The sequence below is a fragment of the Tubulanus polymorphus genome, chromosome 3 (genome assembly GCF_964204645.1).
Source record: "Tubulanus polymorphus chromosome 3, tnTubPoly1.2, whole genome shotgun sequence".
Taxonomy (NCBI): Eukaryota; Metazoa; Nemertea; class Palaeonemertea; order Tubulaniformes; family Tubulanidae; genus Tubulanus; species Tubulanus polymorphus.
The window spans coordinates 27665561-27693379 of record NC_134027.1 but is presented as its reverse complement, the minus strand read 5'-3'; the positions used below and the strand labels follow the sequence as shown (position 1 = coordinate 27693379).

At 42.8% G+C, this 27819-nt stretch overlaps 3 protein-coding genes across 4 annotated transcripts; 2 read left to right on the top strand and 1 right to left on the bottom strand.

The window, feature by feature from the left end:
• The first annotated feature begins 1752 nt into the window (after nucleotides 1–1752).
• On the top strand, nucleotides 1753–16684 carry LOC141902275 (uncharacterized). The gene is made up of 7 exons (XM_074789923.1): nucleotides 1753–1788; nucleotides 2084–2193; nucleotides 3152–3366; nucleotides 6208–6346; nucleotides 13834–13939; nucleotides 14127–14342; nucleotides 15776–16684. The coding sequence occupies exons 1-7, from the start codon at nucleotides 1753–1755 to the stop codon at nucleotides 16682–16684; spliced, it is 1731 nt and encodes a 576-aa protein (XP_074646024.1).
• A 574-nt stretch (nucleotides 16685–17258) lies between these two features.
• LOC141901329 (palmitoyltransferase ZDHHC3-like) lies at nucleotides 17259–24348 on the bottom strand. 2 transcript variants are annotated; one of them, XM_074788507.1, is made up of 9 exons: nucleotides 24277–24348; nucleotides 23866–23920; nucleotides 22839–23202; nucleotides 22151–22275; nucleotides 21931–22027; nucleotides 21261–21342; nucleotides 20847–20930; nucleotides 20291–20421; nucleotides 17259–19634 (listed from the first exon to the last, which is right to left on the bottom strand). In XM_074788507.1, the coding sequence occupies exons 2-9, from the start codon at nucleotides 23889–23891 to the stop codon at nucleotides 19476–19478; spliced, it is 1068 nt and encodes a 355-aa protein (XP_074644608.1). In that variant the 5' UTR covers nucleotides 23892–23920; nucleotides 24277–24348; the 3' UTR covers nucleotides 17259–19475. The 2 variants fall into 2 exon arrangements, with proteins under 2 accessions (XP_074644608.1, XP_074644609.1); XM_074788508.1 differs by lacking the exon at nucleotides 20847–20930.
• A 1735-nt stretch (nucleotides 24349–26083) lies between these two features.
• Nucleotides 26084–27583, top strand: LOC141902274 (myophilin-like). The gene is made up of 5 exons (XM_074789922.1): nucleotides 26084–26134; nucleotides 26296–26373; nucleotides 26455–26513; nucleotides 27127–27334; nucleotides 27473–27583. Exons 1-5 carry the CDS (start codon nucleotides 26084–26086, stop codon nucleotides 27581–27583), a joined length of 507 nt encoding a protein of 168 aa, XP_074646023.1.
• Nucleotides 27584–27819: the final 236 nt, after the last annotated feature.

Below are 27819 nucleotides of genomic sequence, written 5' to 3'. Positions count from 1 at the left end.
TGAATGTTGTAGTAAAAATGCTTTGTTTGATTAATGATGCACCGTCTGCTGTTTGTTACTCGTTCGAGAAAAAATTGAAAATTCCGTCCATTCTTCAAAAAGAAAAAATTAAAACGAATAAAAGAAAACCCTGCTCAGATTCTGCAGATTGAAAGAGTTTAAACTCAGCTCAGATTCTGCAGATTGAGAGAGTTTAAACTCAGCTCAATTTCCTCCGATTCAGGGAGTTTAAACTCAGTTCAATCTCCTCTGATTCAGGGAGTTTAAACTCAGTTCAATCTCCTCTGATTCAGGGAGTTTAAACTCAGTTCGATCTCCTCTGATTCAGGGAGTTTAAACTCAGTTCAATCTCCTCTGATTCAGTGAGTTTAAACTCAGTTCAATCTCCTCTGATTCAGTGAGTTTAAACTCAGTTCAATTTCCTCTGATTCAGTGAGTTTAAACTCAGTTCAATCTCCTCCGATTCAGGGAGTTTAAACTCAGCTCAAATTCCGCAGATTGAGAGAGTTTAAATTCGACTCAATATCCTCCGATTCAGAGAGTTAGAATATAAATTGAAACTGGTGTAACTGATGATGTTATTGATTGATGACACTATGTGCGATATTTGTTTATCAGCAAGGTTCAGAATTACCAGAGGAGGCCACGCGATATCTCTAAATGTTTTCACTGAAAATCTTTTTCTTAAATCGATTGAAATTCTTTACGTGAAGAAATTCATCTAAAATAAAAAGATTTTTATAAATCTATTTTTTCTTCTTCACGTTTTTTCTTTTTGAGGAACCTTTTTCTTGACCCGAATATCAGTCAACCTAATTTTGATACGATTAGAATTTATAATGCATCGCTTTAAGATGAAACGTTTTATTGCTTGAAAATGTATAAAATTGAATGGATTTTTCTTTATAGATTTTTCGCGCATCAAGTCCAGGTCTACTGTACGTCACATTGTTCGGATGTTTGATATTGTATTCCGAGGTACGGTTCGTTCTAGTAATTCATTAAGTGCCGCAAACATTCCTGTTTTTACAATCAGAAGACGACAGAAAGAGGCTCGTATTGTATTTAACTTATTGCGCGTTGGGAAAATAAGCGGGTTGAATATTTCACAATCACACTGGGAATTTATGACATATGTAAAATTCATGTTTTAATCAATAGAAATGGACTGGTTTTATTTCCCTGTAGACATGTCTCGGTTTAATGAGATATTTCTGAATGATTCGTTGCTTTATTCCGCTGCCCCCTCCTCCCCTCCTCCTCCCCGGAGCCACCCTGATGTAGATTGATACTATAAACGACTCTTATTCAAATAAAAGACGTGTTTCTCGGATTATATTTACCGATAAAGTCTCCGGTAATGAACTGTGTGAACGTGTTGTAGTCAGCGTGACACGTAATGTAAATATACATTGAGTTATTGGAGATTTGTGAAGCCAAATGAGTGTGTTTAGTGGACCACGTCATAGCCCACTCTTCTGACCACCTAGCCCATCACTGCGTGTTCAGTGGACCACGTCCTAGCCCACTCTTCGGACCACCTAGTCCCGTCCTCTATAGCCTATACCCTCCGGACCACCTAGTCCATCACTGTTGTGGTCCACAGAGCCCGCTCGGCTTACCTCCACTGACCTACCGGACTCACAGCCCTCTCCCAGATACCGACCACTGTTTCTATGATGACGCGTGCAGACCGTGACGATTGATAGAAAAACCGCATTATTTTCTGATACGCAATTTTAATGGAAGAAAATGGTTTTTCTCGCTTTGAAAATTGCTCCGAAATCTGTAGACTGCGGTTTATAACGCGCTATGAAACTACAGAGCAATTTACCGGCAATTTTCACGCTAAATTTCTCTCAATTATTTCTATTTCGTTTCGACTTGTTTTTAGTTCATTCGTCACGCGATTCAGAATCATTCATACCATGAGGGGGGGGCAGTGCGTGATGATTCCTTCAGGTCTCTCGTCGGGAGAATGCCTCGCACCTCGCTCCATATCGCCACTGGGGGCTATACCGTCTCTCCCTCCTCACCCAATACTACTAGTATTAGATATAGTTGCATTGTTTATATTTTGTAGGGAATTGTATCGTTTTTGACCGCTAATAATGTCACGTGCATGATGAGACCGAGCTTCCATTTACTCGGATTTACTCTCACTTATGGACCACTGGCTCTAAAAATTTGGAGGTAGGTTCAGAAAAAAGACCCTCTCTCTCTCTCTCTCTCTCTCTCTCTCTCTCTCTCTCTCTCTCTCTCTCTCTCTCTCTCGCTCTCCTCTCCCTCTCCTCTCTCCGTCCTCCCTTCTCTTACTCTCTCTCCAAGCTGTTTGGGTTTTGTCAGAAATTATTAATTTCCCCTGAGGGAATTGTTCGGTTTCTCGGTTAAGGATCTATTAATAACAAAGTCTAGACGTAGATATATTTGATTATTGTCGGGATTGATGTAAATGATAATTTCCATTTCTAAATGCTGTTCGAATTGATATCAGTAGTAATCGATATTCTCTTGAAGACGTCGCAGCAGCAGCAGCAGAAGCAGCAGCAGCAGCTGTTTGGGACTATGACAACAAAAACCGGATTGTTATTATTACAGGTGTAACTAATATTAGCGGATGTGAAACTATGATCAGTCGTTATACTACATGTCGTATACATGTAACAGCGCCACCGCCGCCACCGCCGCCACCGCCGCCACCGCCGCCACCGCCGCCACCGCCGCCGCCGGTATAGAATATTGCTTTTCTTCTCTTTGAAGATCCAAATATCCGTGAACGAAAAGCTTTTATCTTTGCAAAAAGCTATAAGAAAGATCAAGAAAAAACCATCGGTCAATCGTCCCCCGCCCTACTCCCCCTTGGGGGACAGACACAATATAGAAGCCACCAACCGTCTGAGAGCGAGGAGCGCAACTGTGAAACTGGATGCAGAACTGATTAGCTGGATCAGGGAAGTGTAATGAGACACCTATTACACTTCATCGGCTGGATCCAGAACTGTTCAGCTGGATCCAGAACTGTTCAGCTGGATCCAGAACTGTTAAGCTGGATCCAGAACTGTTAAGCTGGATCCAGAACTGTTAAGCTGGACCCAGAACTGTTAAGCTGGTGCAACGTTTTCTACATGATTTGTATTTTCTATATTTGTAGAGTTGCGGTGATCATGCAGGTCGTGAAAGCTCGAGTTTACCGTATGAAAAATTCCGCCCTTTACAAAATACAAGCAGTATTACTAGCAGTTGTATTCGTGTATTTACTCGTGTGGGCAGTGACTAAATCGGTACCAGTCATACAGCGTAAAAACAATCGAGGAATGATGACGTCAATGTGTAGCGACACCTGGTGGCAGTTCGCAGGAGCTATCGGTAAGCAATGATTGTCTAATTCATTTAATTGCCCCTCATAAATTAGTTAAAGACTCGAGCTGCTTTCATTGTTCGTTAGATGTTGTAACTTTAACCAACGTGTAGCAATGAAAAACTGAAAATCGTACGGAAGGAAGTTCTTCAAGGGGGTGGGTGCTGCCCCCTGGATCCACGCCTGTTTTATATTCCGATGAATTACCGGGAGGATTCGAACCCGTGAACCCAGTATCGTACGAGTGAGTTACGTAGATTTAGAGTGGTCACTTCGATTCAAATCAATATCAATTCACATACCACAGCGAGTGGAGAGTCGCCACATACCACAGCGAGTGGAGAGTCGCCACATACCACAGCGAGTGGAGAGTCGCCACATACCACAGCGAGTGGAGAGTCGCCACATACCACAGCGAGTGGAGAGTCGCCACATACCACAGCGAGTGGAGAGTAGCCACATACCACAGCGAGTGGAGAGTCGCCACATACCACAGCGAGTGGAGAGTAGCCACATACCACAGCGACTCGAGAAATGGAACGCAATTAGTGAGTGAAACTTTAATTAGAGCAATTAATAATCGCGGCGTCACTCGCACTGATCTGAGCACCAGCAGTAGCAGCAGCAGTAGCAGCAGCAGTAGCAGCGGCCGGTGATTGGCAATCTTGAGTGGAATTTGTAGAATTGAAGTTAGTTTACTGCAGCTTATAGACAGTTCACACTTTAATTCAGGCCTCCCCTCTCCCCCTTCTCTCACCCCTTCTCTCGCCCTCCTTCTCTCCATTCTCCAATGTAATTACGTTTTTACTGACGGTTCCCCTGTTACCCCGGTAACGTGTGTCGCATTATTGACGTACGGTAGAAAAAAGTATGGTAATTTGGTTTCCGAGAGTTTGAGAAGGAGAGGGAGCGGAAAGAGGGAGAGGGAGAGGGAGAGGGAGAGAGAGAGAGGGGAGAGGGAGAGGGAGAGCCAGGAGAGGGAGAGCTAGGAGAGGGAGAGCCAGGAGAGGGAGAGCCAGGAGAGGGAGAGCCAGGAGAGGGAGAGGGAGAGCCAGGAGAGGGAGAGGGAGAGGGAGAGAGAGAGGGAGAGGGAGAGGGAGGGGGAGAGGAAAGAGGGAGAGGGCCAGGGACAGGGAGAGAGAGAGGGAGAGGGAGTGGGAGAGGAAGAGGGAGAGGGAGTGGGAGAGGGGGAGCCAGGAGCGGGAGAGGGAGAGGGATTGGGAGAGTGAGAGTCAGGAGAGGGAGAGGAAAGAGGGACAGGGACAGGGACAGGGACAGGGACAGGGACAGGGAGAAGAACATGTTTGTAACGGGTGTATATGTCGCGATCGGTCACGATTCACAAAGTAAAAATCGTAAAATCGTGCGGTCTTTAGAATGTGTGAAATACAGTAATAATAGCGATCATTCGGTGAAACAAAACCCCGCCCCCTCCCCCTCCCTCCCGCCCCTTCCCCTCCCTCACTCCCTCCACTCCCCGACCTCCCACAGATCTCACACAACTCCCTCAGTTCAAGACTAATCACTCGCATTTATGATCTGCACGAGTTGACAATTTATGTCGAACGTTATCTTTACAAAATAAAAACTCGAAAATGTTAGTGCAGCTAAACTGAATAGAGATGCGACACTAACGCCCCCTGCGCCCTCCCCCCCCCCCGTAGAGGTATACCATTAATTTAAGTAGCAGCCGCTAATGCAGTTCATATTGCGCGCGCACTCTTTCTATTCCGTTCAATGGAAAAAATTCGATGATGAAAAAACGGTTTTTTCTGATGTCAGTTTTTTGTGATAATTTTGTAAATGTGACCCCTGCTTCTCAATTTCCGTGACGGATTAATTCAGCCGGGATAAACGTGTGGTGATTTATTTTCCATTCCGCGCTGATTTTTTGCACATATAAAATTCATCTATAACTGGTGAGCCGGTGATCACCAGCTCAACAGCTCAACAGCGGTTATTTGCGGTACAGAATCGAATGTTTTTATCCACGTTACTGAAAGAAGCGACGGTCACGAAATTTATTTCATCATCATCATCATCTTCATCATCATCATCATTATCATCATCAGCAGCAGCAGCTTTTATTCATTCGATCATTCATCAGTGAAAAAATATCATATAATCGTATTACATATACGTGTGGTGCATGAGGTGATACTCTCCCTCCCCCTCCCCTCCCCCTCCTCCCCCTCCCTCTCCCTCTCCCTCTCCCTCTCCCTCCCTCCTGCGCTGTATGTACAGTATATACAACAGCCAGTATGGTACTGATGACATACTCGCTTCCCGCAGCCGCCTCCTCCGTTACCGATGCTAGGTTATTGATTTATAATCAAAGAGATAATCAGATATGGAGAAATAGCGATTAAATGCAGATGAGATTTGACACTTGAAGCAATTGAGAGAAATTGTAATCATTAATACGTGTAAAGGGAGGTCCACGGAACTTAGTGGAGAGCGTGCGAGCCCTCAGGGAGTGTGCGAGCCCTCAGGGAGTGTGCGAACCCTTAGGGAGTGTGCGAACCCTTGGAGAGCGTGCGAGCCCTCAGGGAGTGTGCGAACCCTTAGGGAGTGTGCGAACCCTTGGAGAGCGTGCGAGCCCTCAGGGAGTGTGCGAGCCCTCAGGGAGTGTGCGAACGCTTAGGGAGTGTGCGAACCCTTGGGGAGTGTGCGAGCCCTCGGGGAGTGTGTGAACCCTCGGGGAGTGTGCGAACGCTTAGGGAGTGTGCGAACCCTTGGGGAGTGTGCGAGCCCTCGGGGAGTGTGTGAACCCTCGGGGAGTGTGCGGACTCTCAGGGAGTGTGCTAAATGTTACAGACCCAGTACTATACGTATGATATTTGTTTCAGGTGAATTATGTTTTCTGATTTGGGGTATGATACAATGTGTGCGCGCGCGTCAATCACCCAATCTATACAACGACAGTAAGATTACCGGATTCATATTCTACAACCAATCAGCTTGGCTTATAGTCTCACAATCTATCAGGTAAGCAACCAATAAGCTTGGCTTATAGTCTCACAATCTATCAGGAAAGCAAGCAATTTTTATACTGTGTTCAAAATAAACAAACTGTGTTTCAGAGTGTTTTACAGTCACGTGTTCAAACATTCATTAATTCCGTCGTGAATCTTCATAGTTTGCATTTTATTCATTAAAATCAGAGACAAAATATCTGATAAAGTCGCTATAAATTCACCCGAGCCTCTTAAATATTCATGTTTGAAAAATGCCTTTAATGATGGAAAAAATGTTCGAATTAAAAACTGCCTCTGAAAATAACCCTGAGGAGATTGATGTTGAAATCAGAGAAGCCGGTACGGGTAGTCAACTGACCTGACTGGTCACCAGTCACCACACTAACCAGACAAACTTACAAACTCTGTAGATCACTACTGGTCTATGGTCTAGTGGTTAGCATGCTCGACTGGCATGCTCGAGGTGACAGGTTCGAGTCCTATTAGGGTTAGGGTTACGAGCTAGGGTTAGGGTTAGCTCAAATGTCAGGCGAGCACCAAATTTTTCCTATAGGTAGAGTTACTTCTAGTTTTGCCCTGAAGATCCTTTTCCTATTGAAAAGATCTGAAACAAGAACTGTTCAGCAGTCTACTGACCAGACAAACTCCAGCTCAGTGGTCTAGTGATGCTGGATATCCTGGGTGTTCGAGGCTGGCATTAGTGTTATTTTTAATATTTGGTATGAAGATGCCTTTCCGCTCGATTATTATTTTTTCAGTCGAGTTCTAAGAACTGTTGGGAATATTGTGGCGAGCTTTTTACTTGTAGTTGATCAACAATGAACTGGGTAGACACTATTTAACGGTCTGTTTTCTATCGATGAAAAGAGAGGCAGTTCCTGTGTACAGTCCACTCATCCGTACTCTCATCAAAACCATTACTGATGCTTCACTGATCTGATTTCACATCTACTGGTTTTCTCTCTGTACAGCGCGCTCTCTCTTTTTGTACCGGGACATTCGTTGAGATGATAAGTTCAGCGTCCGTGGATATAGCATAGATAAAGACAAGTCGAGACCCAGTGATGATAAGCTTACATTTCAAATTTCAAATTTTATCTTAAATAACCTTTATAGATTAGAACCAATCTAACAACATGAAATGATGCAACCAATACGGCGTGTGTCCTAATGTATGGTTTTAATTTTTGATAAATGCATCTCCTTTTTTTCATATTTTGTTTTTATGCTTTTAAATATATGTTCGAAATATAAATAATGTATTTAGATTATATCTATATAACTTGGTTATGAATTCAATCTGTTTATATTTGAATATGGGGTTTGATTCTATCAAGCGATTTGTAAATTATTCTTCTGTTGTTTTTTTTTTAATTGTGGATAGAAATAAAGTTGAGGTTTTTATTTCTGTTTCTGATGGTGATAAACAAGGAATTCGTGACTGTCATTTCCTGTAGAGATTAACAACAGAAAACACGCGCCGGTGACACGAATAGAACGAATCAGTGTCGAGCAAATTAGGTGTAGACAATTTGTCTAGAGCGGAATAGACAAGACTTAGTCAATAACCCTCTCCTCTCTTTTTTCTCTTCTCTCACCTCTCCCTCTCTCTCCCTCTCTCTCTCTCTCTCTCTCTAATACTCCCATGACAACTAAACAGCAGAAAAACGAACAGCCAGAGTCTCTCGACATCGGAAAACACCAAGTGTTTTTAGTAAAACAGTAATTTGTCGTTTCTGTTCTCGTGTGTTTAGCCACGTGACTCGTTCAAGCTACCGCGCAGTGAATATGAACAAGTGTTTTTTATGAAGATATTGAAGATGATTTTCTGCTGGTGTTGATTGGCGGAGAATTGATATAACATTCACCAGACACGCGTATGATGAGAGAACCTTTAACCGAGTTCATCCACCGACTCATCCACCCTCTTCATCCACCGCGCGACCCAGTTACTCATCCACCCTCTTCATCCACCGACCCAGTTACTCATCCACCCTCTTCATCCACCACGCGACCCAGTTACTCATCCACCCTCTTCATCCACCGCGCGACCCAGTTACTCATCCACCCTCTTCATCCACCGACCCAGTTACTCATCCACCCTCTTCATCCACCGACCCAGTTACTCATCCACCCTCTTCATCCATCACGCGACCCAGTTACTCATCCACCCTCTTCATCCACCACGCGACCCAGTTACTCATCCACCCTCTTCATCCACCACGCGACCCAGTTACTCATCCACCCTCACACTCGCCGTTACATTGAACGAGTTGATGAGATCATGTTTAACGATCTCGTTCTGAGCCCAGTTGCACCGTCATCACACTTAATGTTTAATAACAGGTTATAACTGGTTATAGAGGCTAGATGAGCTCAGCCTGGTCTTAAGTAGTTAGATTGGTTATAGAAGTAAAATGATCTTAGACTGGTCTAAAGTTGTAAGAACCCAATGGTAGCTTGGACAGGTTTTGAATATAAGCCACTGTACAAACAACTGTTCCGTCCAGGTTGTAAAATGGATAAACTGTACATCCTTGTGGTGCTCCCCCTAACTGACACTGTATGTTTACGGTTCTGGTGCTCCCCCTAACTGACACTGTATGTTTACGGTTCTGGTGCTCCCCCCTAACTGACACTGTATGTTTACGGTTCTGGTGCTCGCCCCTAACTGACACTGTATGTTTACGGATCTGGTGCTCCCCCCCTAACTGACACTGTATGTTTACGGTTCTGGTGCTCCCCCTAACTGACACTGTATGTTTACGGTTCTGGTGCTCCCCCCTAACTGACACTGTATGTTTACGGTTCTGGTGCTCCCCCCTAACTGACACTGTATGTTTACGGTTCTGGTGCTCCCCCTAACTGACACTGTATGTTTACGGTTCTGGTGCTCCCCCCTAACTGACACTGTATGTTTACGGTTCTGGTGCTCCCCCCTAACTGACACTGTATGTTTACGGTTCTGGTGCTCCCCCCCTAACTGACACTGTATGTTTACGGTTCTGGTGCTCCCCCCTAACTGACACTGTATGTTTACGGTTCTGGTGCTCCCCCCTAACTGACACTGTATGTTTACGGTTCTTGTGCTCCCCCCTAACTGACACTGTAATGTTTACGGTTCTGGTGCTCCCCCCCTAACTGACACTGTATGTTTACGGTTCTGGTGCTCCCCCTAACTGACACTGTATGTTTACGGTTCTTGTGCTCCCCCCTAACTGACACTGTAATGTTTACGGTTCTGGTGCTCCCCCCTAACTGACACTGTATGTTTACGGTTCTGGTGCTCCCCCTAACTGACACTGTATGTTTACGGTTCTGGTGCTCCCCCCTAACTGACACTGTATGTTTACGGATCTGGTGCTCCCCCCTAACTGACACTGTATGTTTACGGTTCTGGTGCCCCCCCCCCTAACTGACACTGTATGTTTACGGTTCTGGTGCTCCCCCCTAACTGACACTGTATGTTTACGGTTCTGGTGCTCCCCCCTAACTGACACTGTATGTTTACGGTTCTGGTGCCCCCCCCCTAACTGACACTGTATGTTTACGGTTCTGGTGCTCCCCCCTAACTGACACTGTATAGTTACGGTTCTGGTGCTCCCCCCTAACTGACACTGTATGTTTACGGTTCTGGTGCCCCCCCCTAACTGACACTGTATGTTTACGGTTCTGGTGCTCCCCCCTAACTGACACTGTATGTTTACGGTTCTGGTGCCCCCCCCCTAACTGACACTGTATGTTTACGGTTCTGGTGCCCCCCCCTAACTGACACTGTATGTTTACGGTTCTGGTGCTCCCCCCTAACTGACATTGTATGTTTACGGTTCTGGTGCTCCCCTAACTGACACTGTATGTTTACGGTTCTGGTGCTCCCCCCTAACTGACACTGTATGTTTACGGTTCTGGTGCTCCCCTCTAACTGACACTGTATGTTTACGGTTCTGGTGCTCCCCCCTAACTGACACTGTATGTTTACGGTTCTGGTGCTCCCCCCCTAACTGACACTGTATGTTTACGGTTCTGGTGCTCCCCCCCTTAACTGACACTGTATGTTTACGGTTCTGGTGCTCCCCCCTAACTGACACTGTATGTTTACGGTTCTGGTGCTCCCCCCCTAACTGACACTGTATGTTTACGGTTCTGGTGCTCCCCCCCTAACTGACACTGTATGTTTACGGTTCTGGTGCTCCCCCCTAACTGACACTGTATGTTTACGGATCTGGTGCTCCCCCCTAACTGACACTGTATAGTTACGGTTCTGGTGCCTCCCCCCTAACTGACACTGTATGTTTACGGTTCTGGTGCTCCCCCCTAACTGACACTGTATGTTTACGGTTCTGGTGCTCCCCCCTAACTGACACTGTATGTTTACGGTTCTGGTGCTCCCCCCCTAACTGACACTGTATGTTTACGGTTCTGGTGCTCCCCCCTAACTGACACTGTATGTTTACGGTTCTGGTGCTCCCCCCCTAACTGACACTGTATGTTTACGGTTCTGGTGCTCCCCCCTAACTGACACTGTATGTTTACGGTTCTGGTGCTCCCCCCTAACTGACACTGTATGTTTACGGTTCTGGTGCTCGCCCCTAACTGACACTGTATGTTTACGGTTCTGGTGCTCCCCCCTAACTGACACTGTATGTTTACGGTTCTGGTGCTCCCCCCCTAACTGACACTGTATGTTTACGGTTCTGGTGCTCCCCCCTAACTGACACTGTATGTTTACGGATCTGGTGCTCCCCCCTAACTGACACTGTATGTTTACGGTTCTGGTGCTCCCCCCCTTAACTGACACTGTATGTTTACGGATCTGGTGCTCCCCCCTAACTGACACTGTATGTTTACGGATCTGGTGCTCCCCCCTAACTGACACTGTATGTTTACGGTTCTGGTGCTCCCCCTAACTGACACTGTATGTTTACGGTTCTGGTGCCCCCCCCCCTAACTGACACTGTATGTTTACGGTTCTGGTGCTCCCCCCCTAACTGACACTGTATGTTTACGGATCTGGTGCTCCCCCCTAACTGACACTGTATGTTTACGGTTCTGGTGCTCCCCCCTAACTGACACTGTATGTTTACGGTTCTGGTGCTCCCCCCTAACTGACACTGTATGTTTACGGATCTGGTGCTCCCCCCTAACTGACACTGTATGTTTACGGTTCTGGTGCTCCCCCCTAACTGACACTGTATGTTTACGGTTCTGGTGCCCCCCCCCCTAACTGACACTGTATGTTTACGGTTCTGGTGCTCCCCCTAACTGACACTGTATGTTTACGGTTCTGGTGCTCCCCCCCCTAACTGACACTGTATGTTTACGGTTCTGGTGCTCCCCCCTAACTGACACTGTATGTTTACGGATCTGGTGCTCCCCCCCTAACTGACACTGTATGTTTACGGTTCTGGTGCTCCCCCCTAACTGACACTGTATGTTTACGGTTCTGGTGCCCCCCCCCCTAACTGACACTGTATGTTTACGGTTCTGGTGCTCCCCCCTAACTGACACTGTATGTTTACGGTTCTGGTGCTCCCCCCTAACTGACACTGTATGTTTACGGATCTGGTGCTCCCCCCCTAACTGACACTGTATGTTTACGGTTCTGGTGCTCCCCCCTAACTGACACTGTATGTTTACGGTTCTGGTGCCCCCCCCCCTAACTGACACTGTATGTTTACGGTTCTGGTGCTCCCCCCTAACTGACACTGTATGTTTACGGATCTGGTGCTCCCCCCTAACTGACACTGTATGTTTACGGTTCTGGTGCTCCCCTAACTGACACTGTATGTTTACGGATCTGGTGCTCCCCTAACTGACACTGTATGTTTACGGTTCTGGTGCTCCCCCCTAACTGACACTGTATGTTTACGGTTCTGGTGCAACTAATTTCTTTCAACTTGTCGTCGATCTCAGTAATTCTATGGTTTCTATTGTAACCATGGTGTTTATTGTAAGGTGGAAGTTTTCAAATGAGTATTGAACACGTATTGCTCGAGCCGCTACTGGTGCCGCTACTGGTGCTGTGGCTGCTGGTGCTGTGGCTGCTGGTGCCGCTACTGGTGCTGCTGGCGGTGGTGCTGTGGCTGCTGGTGCTGCTGGTGGTGGTGCTAGTGATGGTGCTGGTACTGGTGCTGGTGGCGGTGCTGTGGCTGCTGGTGCCGCTGCTGGTGCTGCTGGCGGTGGTGCTGTGGTTGCTGGTGCTGCTGGCGGTGGTGCTGATACTGGTGCTGGTGGTGGTACTGCTGGTGCTGCTGCTGCAGCTGATGCTGATTCTATCAGTAATGAAGTAGGAGACGTGTTATGACACGACTCTGTATCAACCACACGCCGGGATCTGTCTCTAACGAACATCGACTTAAGGCCAATATCTAATAATCAGACTAGTCGTCATACAACCCATGTGTCTTGACGATAGCAAAAAATATGTCATAAGTCGGATTAATAGAGATCTGGTAGAGCTTCTCTGATAGTCACCGTCTGGTGTGAGATCGTGTCCTCTGATTATTGGTACTTGAGCCTTTTTTCTGTAGGTTGATAATGACACAACATCAATAGAGAACGAGCATCTTAGCTACAGCCCTTTCCGTCAATAACCACTCTCATTTTCCATCGGCTCTCTCCCCTCTCTCTCCCTCTCTCTCCCCTCTCTCTCTCCCCCTCTCTCTCTCCCTCTCTCTCTCTCTCTCTCTGCCTACTGATCCAATATATATACAGTAATTACTAACGGACACTTTCTGACCAGTAAACCAGGCGACAAATTACGAATCATCTCATACAAGTGGTGGCTGCTTCATTAACAAAACAAGAGCTCGACAGACACTCGCCGGGGGGAAAACTCGAACTGGAGACGACGTGATCTGCGGTAAACACCTTCAGCACGGATTCAATTTCACATTCGTTTAAATACCGAGAGACAAGAAACGGCTGTGAATTAGGTCTACTTTATTATTATATACAATTCCAGATTCACACAGAGTAAAAAGAGCCCGAAATTTCAATGATCTTAATATTCATTCAACGTTTCGACTTTATCCTTAGTCATTTTCAGGGATTCCCAGTGTTATAACAGATATATACAGTCAGCCCCCGAATATACCGCCCTCCCATACCAACCCCCACCTGCCACCAGGATTTCTCAATGTACTCAATACAAAAAATACATAGTAAAACACTCCCGATATACCGCCATACTTTCTATACCGTCAAAATCGTTCTGCACCGATGTGGGCCCGTGGTATATCGGGGCGTGACTGTATATATATGTAAGTCCCGAACATAATTAAATGATTGCTGAACAGTATTCTCTCTATGTTCTGGATTATGTATATATATATATTCAACTCAGTATCCCTGAAGATAACTATTAGGATATAGTCGAAACGTTGAATAAACTACAGCTAGCTCAAGGAAACATTTCGTGTTTCATCACGGACTCGTAGTGTTTGGACTCGCAGTGTTTGGACTGGGTGTTTAATCATTTGCTTTTTATATTTACAGTTACATGCTAAAGTTGTATGCAAGTGAAAATCTGTTTTACTATTTGTGTCTGATACGGATTCAACTGACCGTCACTTTAACTATAGCAATCGTGTTCGGCTCAAAGGTAGGATAACATAATTAATACAATCAAAGACCCCGTGATAAACCGCACCTTCATACCGCCAGCGTTATCTGGTAGCGGCCGACAGGTGCTTGACAGGTGCTCGATGGAAGTAATTACCCACGAAATTGCGGTTAATGTGTTTTATTTTCTGAGGTTAATTATTTCGGGTAAATCTGTTTATTTTCAGTTTTATCGAGTGTCTACGTCGTATCGGGAGTTACACGGTACATTGACGGATGTTTACGGAGAGCGGCGCACGCATCGTCTCGCACTGATCGTCAATAAATACGGTGACATCAAAAATATCTATTGCCATCCGTGCGGTCCGTTAAACTATACCGAGTCATCGATAGATTCAACAACTACTGATAATAATCTCAATAAAGATACTGGTTACACTGAGGTAATTAAAATCTCATCTTATCTGGATCCTGAATTCTGAGAACCCAGTTCCAGATCTGGGTCACTATAGAACTGCGGAACTGGGGTACAGGGCTATCTAGGGACTGGTGGCTCAGGGCAGTGGACCGGAGCGACACTTAAGGTCCAGGTCAGTAGGGGTGCAAGGCTGAAGGGCTGGGACCAGAGAGTTGCTCTGTGGACTGTGTCGAGAAATCTAGAGCTGCTATGTGGCTGGGCCCAGGGCTTTAGGGTTGCTATGTGGCTGGGTCTAGAGCTTTAGGGCTGTTATGGGGCTGGGCCCAGGGCTTTAGGGCTGTTATGGGACTTGGCCCAGGGCTTTAGGGCTACTATGGGGCTGGGTCTAGAGCTTAAGGGCTGTTATGGGGCTGGGCCCAGGGCTTTAGGGCTACTATGGGGCCGGGCCCAGGGCTTTAGGGCTGCATGATGATGATGATGATGATGACAGATTTCATGTTATAACGATGCTATGTTTCTAGTTACGCATCACGTGACATTCAATTCATATTTGATAAAGGAAGGCGAGGATAATTTTGGACTGTGAGATTGAATTCATAAATTATTCAAACTTCCATTAATCTACACCGAGGAGTTTACCGGGAGAACAAACACAATTTTTGTAGAAGACATTATTCAGACAAATTTGCCCATTCTAATTCAAATTCAACGGATATACCATTTTTTATAACGCTTCTGATTTCGTAATTACGTCGTGTTCTCCATAGGTCTCAGCAGTGGTAATATAACGGGTACTACACCGTCAGGTGCTGCCACTATACTCATCGTTAGCGGAATTTTCATACACTAACATACTTTTCACGGTGTTAGGGGATAGTGTTGGACGGGTGGGGTAGTGTCAGGAGGGGGAGTGTTGGACGGGGATGGGGACACACTAATACGTGTTTGTCTATGACTGGGATGCGCCGATTCGCAGTATTCCTCATAATCTCATTTGAGCGGCGGTTCCAACCGCGGAGACTGGAATCCCCAATCCCCTTTATCCCCACCGTACTCTAGACTTTCCACGCAGCTCAACAATTCAATGGTAAATTCGTGTATAAAATCAATCGCGTTGCCAGTTTTAATCCAATAAGTCAAATGACGGAGCGGGACCACTAGTTATCGATCGGTGGTGAGACGGTGGAGCAGAGAATCGGTGCTGTGTGTCTTTGATGTTGATAATTGAATTAATATTCCATGTCTACCGTAATCACATTCTATAATCAGATATTCCTTCTTTTTGAAGTTTAAAACAGAAGCCATAACCGTTAATAACCCGTTAATACCCGTTAACGTCATTAGGTTAAAATTCCATAACTTTTGAATCTCCGGTTGAACGAGAAGCGGTCTAGAAAATGAGAAGAATTTATTAAAAGTTTCGTAACCCGCGGTATCATCTTTTTAAAATGTTTTCAGGCTGAAATCGACCGATTGGTGTCGCTGTTATCGAAACTCAGAACCGAGAAGGAAATGTACAGATTACAAGTTCAACAGTTACAGAACGTTCTAAAGCTACAATTGAGCGGAAAAATTAAAACTAAATTTATGAATAACGTTGAAAACGGTTACGATACGAATTTGAATCGTGGAGGGACTGGAGGTCGTGGAGCTGGAGGAGCAGGAGGAGTTGGAGGAGCTGGAGGAGTTTTAGGCAATGAATCGATTAGTTTAGAACAAAAACAAATGACATCCAGATTGGATATAACGACACCACGTGACTACGAGGATAGCGATAAACCGGAAGTTGGTTACAACAGCACTGTTACTACTTACATCTCTTATAAATCGGAACCTTTTAGTTTACATAGTGAAAACAGTTCAAATATGAATCGATTTAAACCGGATAGACGAAGGAGGAACTCTCCGGCTCCTCCCGGGGATTCAGACCGGAGCCCTCCTACTCGTGTCGTACCGGCTGATGTAGGAGACGCCTGTGATAGTATGTGGCCACTCGTCAATCTGCGGCCGGAATTTGTAAATAAAGACAATACTCCACAAACCGAGGCTGGGGTCTCGGGATTAACAGTCCACCAGGTGGCGTCAGGATCGGCCACCCGTCAGGTGGCGTCACGACCTTCAAATCTAAATCTTAAGGACATATCTAACGTGCCATCGGTTTGTCCAACTGATACTTCTACATCGGAGTTCCCCGTTTTAGTTACAACTTCTAAAAGTTCGCAGGCTATTAATATGTCTCCTCCTTCGAACAAAAGTAAACAGAACATTCAACAGCCAGCTGACGTCCTGGGTTCGAATCCAACTTCACCAACCAACCAAGAGTTTTTTATCGATACGAATAAAATGACGTTTATAATGTACATATAACATGCGGGAGACGAAGACAATCATACATGTACATGTACATACTGTGTACATACTGTGTACATACAGCGTCGACTGCCTTATTTCGGCGTTTAGAATTGTATATTACATCCTCGCTTGCCAGGGTTTGATTGCCGCTCTCGCCGGCTCGGCGGGGCGACAATCAAACCCTGGCAAGCGAGGATAGTATATTATAGAAATAGTGTTACAAATTTCATTTTCTATTATAAAAATCATGAGTAGAATCGATTATCATCTTTTACACGTATTTGACTCGTTGTCCTCCACTTTGATCCATGACTAGACTGGTTGCCGATCTCTACTATCTGACTGCGAATGCAGGTGGCGCAGAATTGGACAGGCGACCAGTCTAACCCGTGACGTCACAGCGCGTTATCAGGCTTTCGATATTACTCGCTTTGATGACGTCATGTACTCTCGCGGTCAAGTTCCAGTCGTCGAGATTGTCATTCGTAAAAATCAAACAAAAAAATTCACAAAAAAACTTTTTAAATTCATAATAATAAATATATGGTGTTTTATTTATGACGTGTAGTGTACTACATACACTGGGAACACACTATAAACACAGTAATAATAATATATACACTTCATATCTATTTATTCAAATTTAAAAATTGCTTTTCTTGCAAATAATTTCACAATTTAATTTCTATAAATATGTGACGTCTAGGAGGAGTCGAATGAATAATAATTCACATGACTTTTTAAATCCATTCATATTTCCAGTTTTACAATAATATATCAGTCAATGGTATCGGCTAATGATATATCAGTTGATGATATATCAGTTCGTGAGTAAATGATATATCATATCAGCCGATGATACATCGGTCAATGATATATCAGTCAACCAATGATATATCAGTCAATAGTATATCAATCGATGATATCAGTCCACCAATGATATATCAGTCAATGATATAGCAATCAATGATATCAGTCGATGATATATCAGTCGATGATATAATGGATATAAAATCTGTGTCATTCAAAAGTGATACATTCAATGATGTATCAGTTGATGATATATCAGTTCGTGAGTAAATGATATATCATATCAGCCGATGATACATCGGTCAATGATATATCAGTCAACCAATGATATATCAGTCAATAGTATATCAATCGATGATATCAGTCCACCAATGATATATCAGTCAATGATATATCAATCAATGATATATGTCGATGATATATCATAAACAAACATAAATGAACATAAGCTAATAGAGTAGGAGAGTAGGGAGGAGTAGGGGAGGAGTAGGAGAGGAGTAGGGGAGGAGTAGGAGAGTAGGGAGGAGTAGGGGAGGAGTAGGGGAGGAGTAGGGGAGGAGTAGGGGAGGAGTAGGAGAGGAGTAGGGGAGGAGTAGGAGAGGAGTAGGGAGGAGTAGGCGAGGAGTAGGCGAGGAGTAGGCGAGGAGTAGGCGAGGAGTAGGCGTGCAGTGTGCTGTAAATTCTACAATTCAACATTTTATACATTTTACAAAGTCTTCAAATTACATGTATCAAAAATGAAAAGGAATGTTTTATGAATATAGATGATAAAATACAGTGGAACTTTGATCAACGAACGAACTTCAGGAGACCAGAAAATCTGTCCGTTATAACTGATAGTTCTATATACAGCGGAACCTCAATACAACGAACTTCAGGGCACCAGAAAATCTGTCCGTTATAACTGATAGTTCTATATACAGCGGACCTCAGTACAACAAACTTCAGGGCACCAGAAAATCTGTCCGTTATAACTGATAGTTCTATATACAGCGGAACCTCAATACAACGAACTTCAGGAGAACAGAAAATCTGTCCGTTATAACTGATAGTTCTATATACAGTGGAACCTCGTTACAACAAACTTCAGGAGAACAGAAAATCTGTCCGTTATAACTGATAGTTCTATATACAGCGGAACCTCAATACAACGAACTTCAGGGCACCAGAAAATCTGTCCGTTATAACTGATAGTTCTATATACAGCGGACCTCAGTACAACAAACTTCAGGAGAACAGAAAATCTGTTTGTTATAACTGATAGTTCTATATACAGCGGAACCTCGTTACAACGAACTTCAGGAGAACAGAAAATCTGTTTGTTATAACTGATAGTTCTATATACAGCGGAACCTCGTTACAACGAACTTCAGGAGAACAGAAAATCTGTTTGTTATAACTGATAGTTCTATATACTGCAGACCTCAGTACAACAAACTTCAGGGCACCAGAAAATCTGTTTGTTATAACTGATAGTTCTATATACAGCGGAACCTCGTTACAGCGAATTTCACGAGACCAGAAAATCTGTTCATTATAACTGATAGTTCTATATACAGCGGAACCTCGTTACAACGAACTTCAGGAGAACAGAAAATCTGTTTGTTATAACTGATAGTTCTATATACTGCAGACCTCAGTACAACAAACTTCAGGGCACCAGAAAATCTGTCCGTTATAACTGATAGTTCTATATACAGCGGACCTCAGTACAACAAACTTCAGGGCACCAGAAAATCTGTTTGTTATAACTGATAGTTTGTTGATATTCAGTATGGATTAATCTGGGGAACCATCATTTTAACGAGGAGGTTTCAATCACTGTACAAACCATAAATCCACAGCCTGTCTGAACTATACATGGAAAACTTACTACATTGTATCATACAATAAACTAGTGCATCTGAAGACAGCATCTGATCTATACAGCTACATTGTATCATACAATATACGAGCGCATCTGAAGACAGCATCTGATCTATACAGCTACAGTGTTTCATACAATATATTGATAAGCATCTTTTTTACCGAATTTTGGTAAATGAAACGGACTGAACCATTGAATTGAAAACGGATGTCCAAACACACCCTTCATGCTTAACCATTTACTTTGTTTTTCCCATGAAGGCTGTTCTCGTTTCAACTGTTCAATTCCCTGAAAAAATACGAATATAAAATCATTTATTAGTTCGTGCGTTCATTCAATCCAATTCAAATATATTGATATAAGGTTTACGACTAAGAAGTTTCACGAATCTCATTAAAGAGATTACACGTCTAAACGTCGCAGTTATATCGAAACAGTCTTAAAATTCATGCAGGTTTGATTTTAATTAAATTTCACAGAACAGAAACTTCTCAAACATCAATCAATGTATTAATTAAACCGAGTTGATGCAGTTCCATTGAAATTTCAATTACAGATTCCAGTATAATAACCTCCTCCCGGTAGCTATCTAGACTAGGAAGCTACCTGACAACTAGCTGTCTATCACTAGCTACCTGTAGTGCGATGAAACCCAGTTTTAAACTAGGTGCGAGTGTACTCTAGTGGATGCTAGAAGTTGCAGTTAAAGGAAATCAGGTTTACTAGTTTATGATAACTATCCATTATCTATATTCTAGAGTAACTATCCAGAGTAACTATCCAGAGTAACTATCCAGAGTAACTATCCAGTAACTATCCAGAATAACTATCCAGAGTAACTATCCAGAGTAACTATCCAGTAACTATCCAGAGTAACTATCCAGTAACTATCCAGTAACTATCCAGAGTAACTATCCAGTTAAACTATATAAGGAGTATCTTACCGTTTCATCTGAACAAATAGCACTCATTTGAGTTCCAAACATCACAGCAGTGAAAATTCCAAACAATAACGCTTCAAATATAAGGAATATCAGGAGAATAGTCGTAGCAGCCGGAGAGAATCTCATACAATCTGTAAATATATAAGAGAGAATCTCATACAATCTGTAAATATATCAGAGAGAATCTCATACAATCTGTAAATATATCAGAGAGAATCTCATGAAGACGAAAGTGGGGGAGATGGGGGGATGAGAGGGGGAGATAAAAGAGGGGGAGATGGGGGACGAGAGGGGGAGATAAAAGAGGGGGAGATGGGGGGATGAGCGGGGCAGATAGGGAATAATGGATAAACTAGTATCATATTTTTGAGTGTGATGGAATTTTATATTCAATCAATACATCATTAGTAACTAATATGAATCTCAGTCAGTTTGTCGTATCATTACTAGCTAACACCTGGGGTATCCCTTCTCTCGTGTTTCATCACACCTGGGGTCTCTCCCTTCTCTCTCTTTCACCGGGTAATTTTTTTGAGAAAGGAAAGGTGATACAGACCTTTTTTCGTGTCACCACCCATAAGAAATGTAATCACACCTTCAGGTCCCTTTTCTGGTGATAATTTGGCCAAGTTTCCGGGCTCTGTAAACAGCCAAACAAACAAACAATAACCAATTAATTAGATCACAAAAACTGCTCCGAGAGACAGTCGGGGGGGGGGGGGAGGGGGGCAAACCCGACACCAAATTTAAATAAATGTGGGGAAGATTGAACCCAGTTACCGGCATGAAGACAAAAACATTATTGACAGTCCACCACCCCCTCCCCACCCCTCCCCCTCCCCACCCCTCTCACCTCTCTAACAATACATTTGTTCAGACGTACACAATGGAAACATTATAATCTACGAAACAACGCTATGAGCTGCCACCTAACGGACTGAAGAGGAACTAAACTAATGATAACGCTTACCTGTCCAATCACTACCGATGCACATAACAAAATGAGTAACAGCCATATACATCGCGTGACACGATATCAGACATATATAAACCTGCAATTAATCATCATATCATATATCATAGATTACACTGTACACAAATAGATCTACTGTAGATCAGAGGCAGTTTACTGTAGAATCTACTGTAGATCAGAGGCAGTTTACTGTAGAATCTACTGTAGATCAGAGGCAGTTTACTGTAGAATCTACTGTAGATCAGAGGCAGTTTACTGTAGAATCTACTGTAGATCAGAGGCAGTTAACTGTAGAATCTACTGTAGATCAGAGGCAGTTTACTGTAGAATCTACTGTAGATCAGAGGCAGTTTACTGTAGAATCTACTGTAGATCAGAGGCAGTTTACTGTAGAATCTACTGTAGATCAGAGGCAGTTTACTGTAGAATCTACTGTAGATCAGAGGCAGTTTACTGTAGAATCTATTGTAGATCAGAGGCAGTTTACTGTAGAATCTACTGTAGATCAGAGGCAGTTTACTGTAGAATCTACTGTAGATCAGAGGCAGTTTACTGTAGAATCTACTGTAGATCAGAGGCAGTTTACTGTAGAATCTACTGTAGATCAGAGGCAGTTTACTGTAGAATCTACTGTAGATCTATAATTCAGTAATTGCATTTTACTTACAGTGAATAAAACAAAGAATTTCTGATTATTTTCCCCGACACAGTTATTAACCCACGGACAATGATGGTCCATCTTCTTCACACATCTTCTACAGATACTGAAATATGAAGGATACAGGGGCGAGTGAGCATTCTTTCTTAGACATTACTGAACAGTTTTTTACAATGACTATTTCGATATATGTACGAAGGGGATGCGGGGCGAGTGAGGTATAACTTACCTACAATGATGGGCTCGAGCTGGTTTAATACTACAACATTTAGGACATTTATAAATAACCTGACCATCAGTAAATCCCATACGCATGATATTTTCTTTAGTAGCGTTACCTCTCGGAACAGTTCCCTGTAAATATACAAACAGTAAATATTTAATGTTTTAAACTATGTGCAAGTTAAGCATTCAAAAAAAATTACATTATATCAAATAATTTTCATGTGGGAAAATATGTTTTAATGCAGATTATGAAAGCGGAGACACTAAGGGTGAATTACAGGAATAAATCTGCTGGATCTAGTTCGACACTTCAAAACTGTGGAACCGGATCCACAACTGTGGAATTTGATCCAGAACTGTGGAACTAGAACTGAGTTCAGAACTTTGGAACTGAATCAAGAACTGTGGAACTGGGTGCAGAACTGTGGAACTGGGTTCAGAACTGTGGAACTGGATTCAGAACTGTGGAACCGGATCCACAACTGTGGAATTTGATCCAGAACTGTGGAACTGGAACTGAGTTCAGAACTGTGGAACTGGGTTCAGAACTGGGGAACTGGGTGCAGAACTGTGGAACTGGATCCAGAACTGTGGAACTGGGTTCAGAACTGTGGAACTGGGTTCAGAACTGTGGAACTGGGTGCAGAAGTGTGGAACTGGATTCAGAGTGGAACTGTGGATCTAACACTTACCGGATCAGTGATCATAGCTTTAACATGTGAAGCGACCGCCAGGAATGAAAGCATATTAAAAATCAGAGCGTTTATAGTCGCATATATCGGATGTGTATAATTCATCGGAATTAACATCACAAAATTCACTACATATTCAGCAAATAGAACCAACATCCAGGTTAAAACGGCGCAGATAATACCGCAAATATCCTTCACAAACCAGATATCCATCATACACCGTAGTCTTAAACAACGTTCAGGAATAAAACACTTTAATAAACGACCGCAAGAAGAACAACATTCAGAATCATCGGTTTCATCGGGTTTTTGATTATTATAAGTCCGTACCGTTACTCCATTATCAGGAATCTTTACTTCGTGCCTGAAAATATAAACACCGTTTTATTAAATGTTTTACATTCAAGGATTCATAAATAACTAAATTGTTGAACGCGATTCAGTCAATACTGAAGTCATCTCTACTAATTGTGTGAGGCACAATTTGTTTTTCTGATCAATACAACACAACAACTTCAGCAGCGGCAGCGAGTTTCGATGTAATTTGTAAGAAATTACATTCAATACAACTACGACGACAATGTAATTTGTAAGAAATTACAAAGAACTAAAAAACGTTAAAAACATTGATAATATTTAACATAAAAATCAAGTGACTTTCAAAATATAAGAGCGAAGACAGAAGCGCAGTAACAATACGTAACAATACGTAAATAATCCGTAAATAGAATTTGGTTAAAAAGCTGCAATATTAAAACGGTATTTTACATAAAAGTACATTAATAGTTCAACTGAGAGACGTAAGAAAGAATCAAGCAACTTTCCACAGTTTCAGAACCGATGATGAAAGAGTTAAAAGTATTGTTTTTAAGGGTTCTCAGAAAAAGCTGGAAGCAAAGCGTATGAAATTTATTAGCTCAAGAATTAATAAAAGCAAAAATTCTGGGGCTATCTAAAAGTTAAGGGACCGAGGGACTATTTTAGAGTTAGGGGACAATATGGCGGGTTGCTTGATTCTAAAACTTACCTCCTCACAAGAGACCCTGACTCCATTTACAACACAAATTACAAAACATTTATAACTAAAATGGAATGAATTAGAAAAAAATAAGCTTGAGCAGCGATTGCCATAAAATCCTTCGAAACAATCAACAATGGACACATTTATTTTTTTGTTTTTTAGCGGTGTTTTTTGGGTGAGGTTGTGAATGAAGTTGACAACATCTGTGACCGACTGACTGGCTGAGACTGTGTCTGTATAAATAAATACTTGCCAGTAAAATGATTGAGAATACTCTATTTCTGCTTTATTTGATTTTAATACTTTCCTTACAATTGGCCTGAAATAATAGTTATAGTTAGGACCTAATCTAAGTGAACAAGGCCCAGCTGGGCGCACCTGCTGCACCCAGCAGCTGGGCCTACCTGTTTCACCCACCAGTCCACTGCCGGACCAGCCTCAACGAGTGGCTGCACTCAGGGTCCCTCTCTCTTGACGTTGAGCCTTGACTAAGATTTAAAAGACCAAATTCAAATTCAGCAGTTCAAAATTGAGTTCAGCTACTCGAAACCTCTCTCTCTCTCCTGGACTGGAACTGGTGCTTAACCTCAAGTTTCATTGAAATAAAGCATATAGCATCAAACTCTGGGCTTCGCTATAGGGTAGGGTAGTTTAAGTTAACACAGGTTAATGAGAGAGGGCAGTACCACACCGCGGCCGGGGTGGATGTCAAACAAATAAAAGATTGAATTTAAACTTACATGCTGCTGCTGCTGCTGCTGCTGCTGCTGCTGCTGTTGTTGTTTAGAGATCATTGATATACACCACTGCTGAGTCAAAAGAATCAGTCTGTATGCACGACCGTTCGCTGTATTGTGTAACAAGAAATGCTTGCTATTTATTCTCTTAATTTATTCATCAAAAATTCCCCGAGCAATGGTGGCCGGAAGTTCTCCACAACAGTAGAAAATCGCGCTTGGTTTGTAGTAGACTGGTTGCCGATAATGCAGGTGGCGCAGAATTGGACAGGCGACCTGTCTAGGTTTGTCGCAATTGAAAATTTAAAAACGAAATGTCGATGAAAGCGATTAATCATAGATACAAATTATTGATAGATTGTTTTGATAAACGTTCTGCTCAGAACTGTGAATTTCTAACGTCTATGTGTGCATACACGTGTAAGCGAAGATTTCGATATATCAAGCATCATCTTTCCGATTGATATTTCATATAGTGTTGAAATGATCCACGAGGCGGAAGTAGTACCGGGAAAATAAAATGGCGGCTTTTTGAACCGCAGATAATAGGGTTAAGGATCCAGTGTCGTAGAAGGGTCGATGGAGTTAGGGTTAGGGGTCTAGCGCATCATTTCGCACTCGGTGACAATGACTATTTTCTGAGTTGTTTATTGGATGCCGCATTAATATCAGCCGTTACCATAATGTTCAAGTACCTGCCGGTAACTACGGATTAGACGCATTCTGCTGTGGAACCTGCGCATGACAAATACGAGCCAATGATAAGATCAGGTGACGAATTTCTTTAAAACTGTGAAATGTGTCCGATGATACAGTTGAGAAAAATGAAACAAACATGGTTAACAGTAACCCTGAAACTTTTACTAAATTAGATAAGTATTTGAGATGACGATTGAGAAATACCCCTGAAGTTGGATACTTGTTCCTTATTCCTTATTTCTTTAGAAACGGCGGTTGAGTTACGCCAGCTGTGACTACTAGGTTGTACCCTTAACGATATTTTGTTTTTGAGTCTGAGGGGATGGAATTTCTCTGGAGGTCATTCCACGCGCTGGTTTGTGATTCCCCGGGGCGCGTTAGGTCTTCGCGGACGTAGTTTCGAAAGCGTAAATTTAGGGGACTCAATCAGTCCAAGACTCTAATCAAGACAGTCAGACATGTTTTAAATGTAAACTGTGCAGAACTGGTTCAAGGTCTGGTTGATCTCACTAATGCCACCCGGTCATGTACGATTCCTGGCGAAACTCTAGTTGGGAGAAAACGAGTGCAGGATTGGATCGACTTATTGACCCTGACAACGCTTTAGTACAAAGAATATGAAGCATAACGATATAGATAAAAGCGGAAAGTTTTAATTGGGAGAAGCTTAAAATAACAGAACTGTATAAGGCTTATAACAGCGTAGCGGGTTACGGCTAGAGTGCGCGCACGACGTACGAATCAGTCACATTATACCGGAGTAGATTTTGCCGATTGAATCAGTAAAAATGGCTAATCGTCCTGTAGGTTATGGATATACTGCTGAAACCACAAGTAAAGTAAGATAATTTCATACTTAGACTCAGTACCATCAGAGTTCTGATTGAGACTGTTCTCAGAGAAAATGAACTAATGATCCACTCCTGTTGTTGAACTATGGAACTGTAGATCCTGGAACAACTTGGATTACTATAAATCTCGCCACTTTATCTGTTTACAGATTGATGCCAAATACGATGTGGAATCAGAACGACAAGCCGTAGAGTGGATTGAAGCTGTTCTAGGATATAAATTACCGGTTTGTCTTTCAGGTCAATTTGTGAATTTTCTCAGTCATTGTTCATGGATGAAACATTCTATATATATAATTATTTTACAGGAAGTTTCAGGTCGAGATAATCTACAAAAAGCTCTTTGCGATGGCGTCATTCTTTGCAAGTACGTCTTCAATATATATGCAAATTTATAAGAAGTTCCACAAATGTTAGTTAAGTTTGATATAAGAGTTAAAATTAGTTTATTTCGAATGTTTTATTAACTCTACAGCCAGATTTCAAAACAGCCCGTTGTGCCTCATCAATTCCAAATCCTAAATAAATCTGTTTTTTTTTAAATCTATTTATAGCGGTTCAATTCACCAGCCCGATCTACTGTGGCTAAAAGTACTAATGTATATCTTCATAAGCCGCGATAACACGCGCATTTTTGGCCCGGGCCAAATTTGGCCCGGAACAACTGTTCACATGGGTGCCAAATGTGCCCGAGCCTCCTATTTGGCCCGACCAAAAACGTCGGACCAGGCCCGAGCCAAATTTTAGCACCAGACAAATGATTGCGTTTGAATTGCAACTGGCACCGGAAATGATCCACTTCGCTTTGTTTGAGCATTGTTTAGTATCGAGTGAATGGTTTGCGTGTGAACGCGCTCTCTAATTAGACACGGGCCAAATTAAGCCCGGGCCTGGTGATCGGTGCCAATTTGTCCCGTGCCTAATCGTCTTCGTGTGATCGCGGCTATAATATCTAAAAGTAATCCGCCTATTGTTTTCAGAGTAATGAATGTGGTGTCACCTGATTCCGTTCCAAACATTCACCCGACTTCATCGAATAGTTTCAAATTGATGGAGAATGTTTCTAATTTTCTGACAGCCGCGGAAAGATATGGTTGTGCCAGAGGAGATCTATTCCAATCTGTTTATTTAACTGATAATCAGAATATGGCAGCAGTTATTGCTGGGATTCACGCTTTAGGTAGAAAGGTAAGTATATATATATATATGTATATATATATATATATATAGAGAGATTAAATAAGATATACTTCTTAAACAATCCTCTTTAAATCATACATTTTACATCGCAGTATTGAATACACGATTTCCATGATTTAATTCCAGGCGCAAGTTAACGGATTTAAAGGACCGGTACTAGGACCTAAAGAAGCATCTGCAAATCCTCGAGAATTTAGCGAGGAACAACTATTGCACGGAAGGGTTCACGGTATATAGTTCACAGAGGAGCTCATGGGATCACGGAGGAGCTCATGAGTTCACGGATGAGTTCATGAGTTCACGGATGAGTTCATGAGTTCACGGAGGAGTTTAAGAGTTCACGGAGGAGTTCATGAGTTCACGGAGGAGTTCATGAGTTCACGGTATTACATCCATGAATTATCATTTATTCAATTGCTTTAAAAATAAATCATATTTGCCTATTTCTAAATCCGTAAAATTGTTTTTCTTCA

Bases quoted from the DNA above. Each gene is read 5' to 3' on its own strand.
- LOC141902275 (XM_074789923.1), top strand. From the start codon at position 1,753: ATGGTTTTTCTCGCTTTGAAAATTGCTCCGAAATCT. The intron at 6,347-13,833 runs GTAAGCAACCAA...TTATATTTACAG, and splicing joins ATAGTCTCACAATCTATCAG to TTACATGCTAAAGTTGTATG. The intron at 14,343-15,775 runs GTAATTAAAATC...AAATGTTTTCAG, and splicing joins AAGATACTGGTTACACTGAG to GCTGAAATCGACCGATTGGT.
- LOC141901329 (XM_074788507.1), bottom strand. From the start codon at position 23,891: ATGGAGTCAGGGTCTCTTGTGAGGAG. The intron at 20,931-21,260 runs GTAAGCGTTATC...GGCTGTTTACAG, and splicing joins CATCGGTAGTGATTGGACAG to AGCCCGGAAACTTGGCCAAA. The intron at 19,635-20,290 runs GTAAGATACTCC...GTATTTTTTCAG, and splicing joins CTATTTGTTCAGATGAAACG to GGAATTGAACAGTTGAAACG.
- LOC141902274 (XM_074789922.1), top strand. From the start codon at position 26,084: ATGGCTAATCGTCCTGTAGGTTATGGATATACTGCTGAAACCACAAGT. The intron at 26,374-26,454 runs GTTTGTCTTTCA...ATTATTTTACAG, and splicing joins TTCTAGGATATAAATTACCG to GAAGTTTCAGGTCGAGATAA. The intron at 27,335-27,472 runs GTAAGTATATAT...ATTTAATTCCAG, and splicing joins TTCACGCTTTAGGTAGAAAG to GCGCAAGTTAACGGATTTAA.